At 39.1% G+C, this 12,489-nt stretch overlaps 1 protein-coding gene across 1 annotated transcript in view; it reads right to left on the reverse strand.

The window, feature by feature from the left end:
- Positions 1–12,489, reverse strand: part of LOC111237819 (dipeptidyl aminopeptidase-like protein 6) — a 147,975-nt gene that overhangs the window by 18,527 nt on the left and 116,959 nt on the right. Inside the window, exons 9-16 of the mRNA XM_022767073.1 lie at positions 5,336–5,490; positions 5,124–5,221; positions 4,418–4,541; positions 4,294–4,332; positions 3,863–3,970; positions 3,549–3,640; positions 2,496–2,543; positions 2,255–2,373 (exon numbers count right to left, since the gene is read on the reverse strand). Coding sequence (XP_022622794.1) covers positions 2,255–2,373; positions 2,496–2,543; positions 3,549–3,640; positions 3,863–3,970; positions 4,294–4,332; positions 4,418–4,541; positions 5,124–5,221; positions 5,336–5,490 — 783 coding nt within the window. The remainder of the gene's footprint in view (positions 1–2,254; positions 2,374–2,495; positions 2,544–3,548; positions 3,641–3,862; positions 3,971–4,293; positions 4,333–4,417; positions 4,542–5,123; positions 5,222–5,335; positions 5,491–12,489) is intronic.

Below are 12,489 nucleotides of genomic sequence, written 5' to 3' on the forward strand. Positions count from 1 at the left end.
TGATGTTTTTTTCCATAGCATACTATACTATTATTTGACATTTTTATGCCATACTATAATATGATGTTTTTTGACATTTTTATGCCATACTATAATATGACAATTTCATACCATACTATACTATGATGTTTTTTGACATTTTTATGCCATACTATACTATGACGTTTTTTGACATTTTCATACCTTACTATACTATGACAATTTTATGCAATACCATACTATGACGTTTTTTGAGAATTTTTTGCCATACAACTCTGACAATTTTTGACATTTTTATGCCTTGCTATACTATAACATTTTTTTCAAATTTCATGCCTTACTATACTATGATGTTTTTTGAGAATTTTTTGCCATACAACTCTGACAATTTTTGACATTTTTATGCCTTGCTATACTATAACATTTTTTTCAAATTTCATGCCTTACTATACTATGATGTTTTTTGAGAATTTTTTGCCATACAACTCTGACAATTTTTGACATTTTTATGCCTTGCTATACTATAACATTTTTTTCAAATTTCATGCCTTACTATACTATGATGTTTTTTGAGAATTTTTTGCCATACAACTCTGACAATTTTTGACATTTTTATGCCTTGCTATACTATAACATTTTTTTCAAATTTCATGCCTTACTATACTATGATGTTTTTTGACATTTTTATGCCATACTATACTATGACGTTTTTTGACATTTTCATACCTTACTATACTATGACAATTTTATGCAATACCATACTATGACGTGTTTTTTGAGAATTTTTTGCCATACAACTCTGACAATTTTTGACATTTTTATGCCTTGCTATACTATGACATTTTTTTCAAATTTCATGCCTTACTATACTATGATGTTTTTTGAGAATCTTATGCCATACTATACTATGACGATTTGACATTTTCATGCCTTACTATACTATGACAATTTTATGCCATACTATACTATAACAATTTTATGCCTTACTATACTATGACGTTTTTTGACATTTTTATGCCTCACTATATTATGATGTTTAACATTTTTATGCCATACTATACTATGACATTTTTTTGACATTTTTATGCCATACTATGACGTTTTTTGAGAATTTTATGCCATACTATCCTATGACAATTTTATGCCATACTATAACAATTTTATGCTTTACTATACTATGATGTTTTTTGACATTTTCATGCCTTACTATTCTTTGACGTTTTTTTACATTCTTATGCCATATTATATTATGACGTTTTTTGACATTTTCATGCATTACTATTCTATGATGTTTTTTTTACATTTTTATGCCTTAATATATTTTGACGTTTATTGACATCTCTCTGCCTCACTATATTATGATAATTTTATGCCATACTATACTATGACGTTTTTTGACATTTTTCTGCCTTACTATACTATGACAATTTATGACATACTATACTATGACAATTTTATGCATTATTATACTATGATGTTTTTTGACATTTTTATGCTTTACTATACTATGACGTTTATTGACATTTTTATGCCTCATTATACTATGATAATTTTATTCCATACTATACTATGACGTTTTTTGACATTTTTATGCTTTAAAATAGTTCGACATTTATATGCCTTACTATAATATGACTTTTTTATGCATAAAAAATTCATAGTGCACTAAGGTAAAAAAAAAGTCATAGTATTCATGGTGACATTTTAATTGGATTGTTCGACAGAAATCAATCGTATCGTGCTAATACTTTGCTGATATTTTACAGTAAGTCTGTAATTTAGCATTTCGACTTCAGTAATTGACAGGAATACTTCCTCCACAATTGCAGTAAACACATTCAGACTGACATCAAACCTTTAAATTTAATGCAACAATCTATGTTGAGCTGATTTTTCCCTGTCATCTGAAGGAAGGTGGACGAACATGTGAACTGCATCCACTTATTTAAAAACTGCACTACTGTAAAATAGACCCCTCTGTATGTCAAACTTGTCAGCTGTAACTTATTCATTAATATTAATACTTTCCTACTTCGTAAGAAACACTTCAAGAGGACATTTAAAAAGTGACAAGCTGAAAGGATCATTATTAATCTGAATTGTACTTTCCACTATAGCAGAACGTTTTGCACAAAACACACTGTCATTATAAAAGCAGCAAGTGTGCTTGGATATGCCCTCACAAGAACTCACAAGTGGGGTACTTGAACAGACAGTTAGAGAAAGAGAGAGAAAGAGAATGGGGGACATGAGTCAAACATGCAGTGTTAGCTACCTTGACATCTGAGCAGAAAATAGCTCATGTTGTGGCTGAAGGAGCCGCTGATGTAGCCACAGCTGTCGGACAAGGCGCAGGACAGGCAGCGACGGTTGAATGAACCAAACGTGTCCGCACTACGGAAACAACGAAGACAGCTACCGTAACTTTCTGTAGACATTTTCTTTTGAGCAAAATTGGAAGCCTTTTCCACTTTTAAACCACCAGTTGGTACAGATGTCATAAGAATGGCCATTACCTGTACAGATGCCTTCGTTTTGGACCATCCTCTGTGCTCAAGAAGTATCTACATGAATGCAAAGATAAAAACAAATGTCATGACAGCAGATTTGAGTTTACCTTGGTCTTATTTGTGAGTTTGACAGAGCTGTGTTCACCATTCAACTTGGGGGAGTGGAAGAAAAGCACCTGGATCATACAAACACTGCCTTAACTACTCACTAGATGTTTCATAAATGAATGATGGAAGGAAAAAAAGGGGGGATGAATCCTTTTAGAACAGAAGTAGGCCAGATCTTACCCCCTCGGGGGGAAAAGGTTTTAGGGTGGGTGAGTTCAAGCTTGAAGTTATCATTGGGAACAAAAGAGTAACTGTGTGCCTATATATGTGTGTGAATACAGGAGTCCCCAGTACATGTGAGATCATGTTAGTCAGATTCGCAGTTGCCTCGTGGCCTTGAGCGTGGGTGTGAAATTATCTGGGAGTGATGGGAATGAGTCACACTCCTCATGGGTACAACAGAGACAGAGGGTGATTTTTACACCCAGCACATTCAGAGCAGTTTATTGTGTAGAAATGCATAAGCTGGTAGGGGCTCAACACAATCGGCATTAAGAACGGTTTCTCCTCCTCAAAATGTAGCATCAGTGCTATAAACTAGTCACACATCATAATCAATACACAGCTTGACAATAAACTAGATCATTTCGCTGCTGGACAGCAACAATCAATCTCCTTCCTTGTGCTCTGTCCATGGTGCTGAAACATTCAAACGCTGGGTTTCAGAACCATGGAGAGAGACGGAGAGAAACCCAGCATTTGAATGTGGGGTCTCTCTCTCTGTTCATGGTGCTGAAACATCCGATCCCATACAGTGCCGCAGGAATGCCGTATTTTATAATACTCAATGAACATTCAATAAATGAGCTCATGCCGCATCCATGTGACTTTTATTTTTTGTTTGTTATCCACAAAAAACTACTGCAGAATTGTGATATAGTGCTATTTGTTGCTGTGAGTGGGGTGGTGTAAGTCTGGTTGGTGTGTTGCTGGTGTTTTGTGGGTGCTCACATCAGCTGACTGTCCTCATTGTAGGCCAGGACTTGGGTCACATCCCAGTCTCCAGAGGTGATGGACTGCAGGGTGTCTGTACTGGTGTTGGGCTTTGGGGTTTGTAGAAGTAAACAGACAAAGAGCAGAATGCAGAACTTTAGTAGTTAAGTCACGTCTAAGTCAAGTCTTATCGATTAACACATGCTCAAGCTAAATATGAAGCAATCTGTAGCTGATAGGAACATAAAACATGCTGCTGAATGTTCTTAAAAGTCACCAGTTACCATGTTTGCTAATTCTAAATCATACTCAACACATAAATACTCTGTTACCTGGGAGATGGACATGGAGATGTGGAAGAACTTGCCCCTGCCTCCTTGAGGAATGGCTCGAGTGAAGAACAGCTTAAGTCCGTCTTTGGAAAACAGAGGCCTCTCATTCTGAAGACACAGAGACGATTGTTCAAATCACTGACTTAAAACATAAAGAACTAAAAAACTATATCAGTGGATTGGTAAACATACAAGAGTGATACATGACTATTTAAAAAGACAACATAGAAAATCCTGCAACATTGCCATTAAATATTTATGTAAAACATAAATCATATTCTGACATGAATTTACTGGATAGTAAAGCTGAGGAAACAGTAATTTTAATTTAATCAACATTACTCAGTCCCACCAATAGAGAGTTAAGTCTAGGCAAATTTACAATAATCAATAACTTGAACAATAATGTATATGTTTGACAACCGTCTCACCTGTCTGTGCAGCCATCCTTCACTTTCATCCTCATGTTTCTGGAAAAAAACCCCAGAGAGTGACAGGTTTCAGTTGCTATATGAAGAGCAGCCTTTGATACAAACACACTAGACTTGAACGTACCTTAGTGCAGACTCCTGTTGTGGCCTCACACAGTGTGAGTATAGAGATGTTCTGGGCTCTGTTCAGCCAGTTGATGGCAAGTTTAGTGGTGGTGGCCCATTTCACCATGGTCACATAGTATTCACTAACAAACAGAGACATTTTTAACTTCAATTAGCAACGTTAGCAGGTGAATGACCAGTCACAGAGACAAAAAATATTACAAAATAAGATGACTGAAAAAAAAGTGCCAAAATGTTTCCATTCACTAATTGCAGATTATGATAGAATTTTAAAAAGAGATGAAACATTTATGATCTCTTGCAGAGGAATTGAGATATTAGAGCAGCAGCATACAGTATGAGCCACAGCGAAGGAGGAATAAAAAATTGGGTATAAATACGACCAGAGCGAATGGGGGCATAAAAACTTAATGGAACTAAACACAGGACCACATTAGGTAAAATGTATCACTGCATATAGAGAATTTACAGAATCTGTGCAGGAACAGAACATACTGTTACAAAGAAAATTACATTATGAGATACATGCAAACTTATTGAGCATCATGAAATGAATATATACAGACATTTGCACTAAATGACACATGAAAGAATATATTTAATATGAATAAAACATGTAAATTAATACTGTTTGTGCAGAAGGATTCAACTGTGCATCATTTGACTGAGCAGAGACTAATTGGTGTTCAGTTTGCATGTCTCACCCTATCCTGGGATCATCAGGTCTTCTCATCTCGATGGTGTGAAGAGGGCCGTTCAGGTTCACAACATACAGAGTGATAACTGGGTTTTCCTCACCAGCCTGAACAGGACGAGTCAAAGGAGGGAAAACCCTGATCAGTGGACAATGAAAATACAAGAGACGTATACCTACAATTTCTTAAAATGCACACATGCCTGTATTTAATTTTACTACCTTAGGATAGTGGTACTCTTTCCCCATTGGGTAAGGTGTGCCTGTGAACATGGGCAGTTCCATCCGGGGCACCAGGGTGTCATTGATTGTGGCGTAGGCCAACCTTGCACCATCTGGAGACCACCAATGGGCAACATGGGACTGGAAAATCTCCTCTGAAAAAGTCAGAATAAATTTACAATCACTCATAATGACAGTGAGTAAAAGCTCAAACAGCAGAGTCCTAAGTTAATTACATGGCCGCAGGCCAACAGACTCACACTGCCATTACTTGTCAGAAATTAACAGGTGCTCTGGGAAAATGTCTTTCGAAATGTATAAAGTGCCGTGTCATTAGTAAGGCTCTTTGTATCACATTGCTCTTTGTTCTCAGAAGCTCATTAAATTGTTAATTCACAAATGCCGTCTCAAGTTGGCCACCACGCAGGATTTATGGATGTAAAGTTGAGTAGTTTTTGATTAAATAACAGTCAAATGTTAAGTAGCTTGAACAACACAAAGTGACAAAGCTCACTGTCCCAGAAGAAAATACCAGCCCCCTGAAAATGACAAAACTCAAATCCTGCCTCATGGTTGTATGCCTCCATCAAGCAGCCAAGTTGCAGGAAATACAGCCACACTCTCTCAAAGTCACAGCATTGAAAAATGGCCAGAGGAGTTTTTGCCGTACATTACGTCACAGTGAAGTTGACCTTTGACCTTTTGGATATAAAATGTCATCACTTCATTTTATCATTATAGACATTTGAGTTAAATTGTGTCATAATTAGTGTATGAATTTGTGAATTTGGTCACAGTGACCTTTGACCGCCAAATTGTAATCAGTTCATCCTTGAATCCAAGTGAATGTTTGTGCCAGATGTAATGAAATTCCCCTCGGGCGTTCTTCACAAGAACGTGAGGACACAGTGACGTTGAGCTTGAACTCCAAATTCAGATCAGGTCATCAAGTGAATGTTTGTGCCAGATGTAATGAAATTCCCCTCGGGCGTTCTTCACAAGAACGTGAGGTCACAGTGACGTTGAACTTGAACACCAAATTCTGATCAGGTCATCAAGTGAATGTTTGTGTCAAATCTGAGGAAATTCCCTCAAGATGTTACAAAGATATCACGCTCATGAAAGTAGGACAGACAGACACGCTGAAAACATAATGCTTCCGGGCCCAGCTGTCGGCAGCACAGAGGCATAAACATCCCCTAAAGATCAGGTCAAAATGTCAAAAAATAAAAAGCTTTCCTCCTTGTCCTTTCAGCAAAAATACACTCTACTAACTCTTGACTGACCGGTTTGCTGTATGTGGACTCTCCCCCTCATTCTTTAACCTACACACACACACACACACACACACACACACACACACACACACACAGTAACAAATGCTGAGGTCATAAATCACAGCAGCTTTTAATCTCACTCCTGCCCATCGACCAAAATAGACCTCAGCTACATTTCCTCGAAATCACCCAAACAGCAATTTCTCATTACAGCTACAACGGCGCAGCGCACTTTACCAGATAACTTTAGTTTTTAGGGTTGTTGTTACCTGTGTGTGTGTGTGTGTGTGTGTACCATTTTCAGCAAGAAACTTCAGCTCATTTCAGACTTGACCTAGTGGGTTCTCTTGAGACCGTCTGTGAGCATGTGTGTGTGTGTGTTGGTCGGAGGGTAAAATTATGTAGCAATCACACACTCCTGTTCAAAGAGAAAATTGGGGACAAGAGCACTCTAGGTCCTTCGTTGCTTCCACAAAAACACACACACACACACACACAACAGACACACACACACACACACACACACACACACACACACACACACACACACACACACACACACACACACCTCTGTGTGTCAACATACGGTGACTTATTAAGGAATTATGCAAATAAGCGCTGGCTGAGGGAACTTCCCTGACAACATAAAGCATGGCCGTGACAATTCTACTTCATTATTGAGTCTGTGGCGACGACGCAGACAGCATGGAAACAGTCCAGCTTATTGTTACAGCTTGCCACCAGCTATATTTATATCAACTTTTGCAATTAAAATTTCATTAATGCTGTTTATCTGTGGGACAGGGTGCTGGCTTTGGGGAATGAACAGACATCAACTACCAATTAGCATTTTCATTAAGCGTGCACGCTTGGTAGAATCACTTGATATGCAGCATCATTTGACAATCACCCGCAGTACAGACCCTAGTGTGCATTTGTTCTCTAATGCAGTTCTGCAAAAGAAGTTGTGTGTGGTATCTTTCCACTGCTGGACACTGTTAAACTAATTATAACTCCACACATCTCTATGTTAGTGTGAAATGAGAAGAAATAGGGCTAATGGTAGCACTTAAGTCTTTGCTCTCCTAGACTGCCTGGTGTGTCCACCTGCACCCTGCTGGCACAGCTCAGCGGGGAATGATTGGATCTCAATGTCTGAAGATGAACAAAGTAGCAACAACACAGCATTAGTAATGATGTAAAAAAAAATAAAATAAAATAATTAAAGCGATTTCCCGCATGGCCAGTTGCACCGCCGCCTGCTAACTCCAGCAGCGGCAGCTTAAAAAGCTTTCTATGTGGAGTGGAACCACCAGGCTGTCGGATCTGCTCGGCTGGGGACGCCCAGTCACCTTGGCTAGTGAAGGAGAAAGTAGTTAAGTTTCTAGAAGCGTCCTGACACGTGCGTGGCAACAGCAGAAAGTAAGGAGACAAAAGGGGGAGAAAGTAACAGTGAGAGAAGGCGGCACTTTTGATGAGCAAACTCTCAGTTTCTTTCTCTTAAGCAATGAGATCGTGTCTCTTTCTTTTTCCAGCCACCTTCTTTTGTGATGATTACTAAGGTGAGCTGTCAGAGGCTCATCTCCTTTCTCCATGTTCTCCATCCTGCTGTGCACACTACATTATTCACAGAGTAGAGCGTATTATTAATGCATGAGATACAATGAGTCAAGTGGCCAGTGAGAAATAATGAGTGCAAAGTGACAGATTCAGGCAGACTGAGCTAAAGAGGAAAAGAATATCAACTTTCCCAGGTGGCATTTAGTTGATTTTATTTCATCGTTTTTGCTATTAGTAAGAAAAGCATCTACTAATAGCAGATCTGGAATCTGTAAGGTGATCAAGTGGATTGTTTCTTTAGAAAAAAGGAGCACATGTTGCCAACAGAGGGCAGCAATGTCACATACTGAAACCACGAAGTAGAGCAGCAGTGTGGTACAGAGAGAGATGCAACTTTTGTTCTAATTCTTTTGTTAAGTCTTTTGTTTTTTGCTTGTACTTTTTATAGCCTGTAGTCCACCTTTCCAATCAGAAGTAACGAAAACATCTATCCTGCCAATCACACAAGAAGCACATATAAGACATATCAAATACAAACAAATATACATGGCAAAAATCCTTTAAACTATGGGATTTGACAGCAGAGACACACCCTCCTCCTTGGTTGGTTAGCTGACATGACATTGCAGCTTTCCACACAGCTGTTACTATAAATACAGCACAGTTACCACTGCGCTGACTGAGGTGACAGTGCAAGTGATAACAGAGCAAGAACAGAAAAGCACATGAGAGAGTCAGGTGAGATTTTACTGAGTGTCTACAAAGCCTCATCCACAGTTTGTGGTTCAGTCCCACGAAAAAACATTGCTACATGACGCAGAAGGAAAATGCAGGTCTATATCAAGCAAACGACAAAAACTTTACTAATGTCATTAAATTAAAGTAGAACTTTTTTTTTTCAGTGTCCATCTCATTTGCTAAGCAGCTGTAACGTAAAGGGGCACTCCAACAATTTTAAACATAAAGTTCAGTGTACTCGTCACAAGGCGTCATACTCAGACTTGTTGTATAATAAAGTCTCCAGTTGCTCTGGAGGGAATTTTTCTGCAGTTTGAAAAAACAAAAACCCTGATGATGTCACCTGGGTTATTTAAGGCTTGGGTGTAACATTTTTAGGGTAAAGCCTGTGTTACTAACTGAAAGCACTCAAATGCATTATGGGAAATGCAGAATCCAGATCCATCCTAAAAGTCGGGATATCTCGGCCTTTTCCTGCTTCAGTTTTGACCAGTCTTGTTTTTAATCTGTCTTGTGTGAGCGCGCCAAACTTTATGGGAGTGCAATATTAAATTACTGGAGTACCCTTTTAACACGACACCTCCCATGAATCACTTGTCAAACAAAGCATGTTCTGTGCGGTGATGTGATTATTGCAGGCAAGAGTTGCAAAAAATGATATCTTATATTTCCTTCACAGAAGTGTTTTGGCTCAATTATTTCTCAAGGTAATCAAGAGTAGAACCCCTAATGATGTTATACATAATGTTAATTAAACTGTCGATGCACATGCAGTTTTGTTAAATTGCTCCTAAAATTATTATAATAACAAGAAGATTTGCTTTACTGCTGACTCCAAATCAGTATCCTACAGAGAAATAGATACCATATCTTCAATTCAGCTTAGGTGCAGTAAATAAAAAAGTTCAACAAAACTATTTGAAACTGTGTCTCATTACAGTTTCAGCTTGTATTCACACCAAACTAAAACCAACATTTTTCATTCCCTTTATTAATCTTTCCTTTTCAAGTGCACAAGTGTTGATTATGTGGTTACTCTGTGCCCTGCAGGCTCTGACACAAACAGAGCGATAAACAGAAACAAGCCAATGAACAAGCCTCTCGATGCAGACAGTCATCTAGCCAAACATCTATGGGGCAAACATGACTCAAATCAAAGCCATGTCGGGTTTTTATCTCCGCGCACCAGAGCCCAATAAACAGCTGTTTCCTCGGGCTGCATCACACTGCAGGATGTGTCAGTATCAGTGCAGCCTCAATAATCAGACAGCCGACAGATGACAGAACACTTGAGACTCTCCTGAGGCGTTTTGGACTATTACACACAGCCGACGGGGCTCTTGGCTGCATCTCTTATTTTTTAATTGAGCCTTTTTTAATTTTTCTTTTTTCTCCCCGTCTCTCCTGCATGCACACTACAAACAAACAAACATACACACAGACATTCACGGATTAAGATGGCAATGCAAGCCAAAGGATATTCAAGCCGGGGAGATTATTTGCCAACCTTTCACCCCTCAGCATCAAATCTGCAGCGCGGGCGACAGGCAGAGCTTAAGACCTCATTTCTCCTCGGCAGCAGTCTGAGCCTCAGCTTGACCTTGGCCAGAGCAGAGTCTGAGTCATTAGCATGGATAATCTTCTGCCTTGCAGTCTCACTGATGAATGTAAATATTACACAACCTGGCGCAGCTTCTAAACTCCCCCTGCAGATGCTAGCATCTCCACTGCGCCAACGCCGAATCGATTTATTTATTTATTTATTTCAAGGTGGATTTTTTTCTAAAATCAAGGACGTCTAGTGTATTAGAAAGAAATAAAAGTATCTAAAAAGTATATGGACACCCGAATATTAAACCCAAATGCTATGCTTGAACATCTCAATCCAAAACCACGGCCATTAACATCCTCAACTCTTCTGGTTTCAGGATTTCCACAAGATGTTAGAACCGGGCCGCAGTGACCTGGCTTCACAGTTGGCGTTCTAGCTCATCCCAAAGGTGATGGATGAGTATGAACTCAGGCTGAACAAGCTCCAACCTGAATGAAGCCAACACAAAAGTTCCAAAAACTGCAGTTCTTCAAATGACCACTTGAGGCTGGCTGCAAAAGCGAGTCAATTCCAACAGACTCCTGTGTTAAAATGTCTAACTTTACAGCAGAAAAAAACATGTTTACAGCTCTGGTCTCAATAGCTTATTTTCTCCTTCATGATAACTGTACTGCGGGTGAATTTTTATTTAACTCACCTGTTTAAAATTCATTAAGGCTTAAAGTTATGTATGATTAAGGGCGTGCTGCTTTGAGTGACAGGTGGGTGAGCTTATGGTGTGCAGCTCTTGATTTCCCCCAATGAATTAACCATTATTACACGACAGACATTCAAATACAGTGAATAATAGCACCAGACATTATCTGGTAACTATAAGTTATCTTGAGACAATAAAATAACACTTTCTCTTATCACAATAAAGGAGGGCTGGAGATATTTCGACATCATGTCACACTATCTACTTAACGCAGTTTACATGCAGAAATAAACACACTACAATTCTGTTGTTCTGTGATTCACTTATATCTCAACATTATGAAGTCGACTCTGTGTTTTATCTCTTGGTGAAAGATTTATCCTGTCAATAAATGATGAGTGTAAATTACCAGCCCCTCAGCAGCCCATAAATATGAGTCAGGGGGTCAGACGCCGCAATATTGTACTGATTAATGTTTAAATGGCTGCGCATGGATATTGCTCTTGAAGGATGGACGTGGTTTCAAATGTCAGCCTGGCTAATGCGGAGATAAGAGGAGCCGTGGGTTGACAGCATTAAATAAAAACAAGAAGAGTGCTGCAGAGGGAAGCAGCCACACAGCTCCCGTCCTGGTGCACTGGTGACCTCAGATAACCTCCGTGTCACAGCGTCTGAATGCTCAGAAGCCTCCTAGGTGTCAGCTGTTCACATTATCAAACAGATTTGTATTGTTTTATAGTGTTACTGGAGGATTAACAGCTTGCTCTATATCATAGGTTGTCTGTTTCTCCTATCTCTGCATCTATGACTCTGCTACTCGCCGTCTCCCTCTCGCTCTCTTATTAAAACACTGTTCCACTGGAGCAGAAAGTGCACCCAGTGCGCCGGATATAAATTCATTAGTTGAATGCTAACATCGTACCCGTCTTTTTTTCTTTTTCTTTTTCTACTGCGAGGCACACAGGTGAGCTTTGATCGGTGGCGTTGACGCTTGGAGAGCACCATGACATCTGTATCAGAGTGTATACAACGCACGCCGCTGCTGAATTAATGAAAATCAACCGATGTAGAACATTCATTCATTTTCTTGGGCCGTGTAAAGCAGTAGCAAACTGACAGACTTTCCATTTTTAATTTACCTGCAGGAAATCAAGAGCTGCACACCACCAATATTAATGTGGGTGCAGACGCTTGGGAGTCTGTCGGTTTCATGTCATTAGTCCCTAATGCATATGTTCCTGCAGAGTGTTCAGATTATAGTCATGGGATAGAGGGAGGAGACTTTTTCTCTGTATTGGTCACTGTCGTTTTAGTGTCTTGTGGGTCAATA

Source organism: Seriola dumerili, unplaced genomic scaffold, assembly GCF_002260705.1.
Source record: "Seriola dumerili isolate Sdu_G_001 unplaced genomic scaffold, Sdu_1.0 BDQW01001124.1, whole genome shotgun sequence".
NCBI classification, from domain to species: Eukaryota; Metazoa; Chordata; class Actinopteri; order Carangiformes; family Carangidae; genus Seriola; species Seriola dumerili.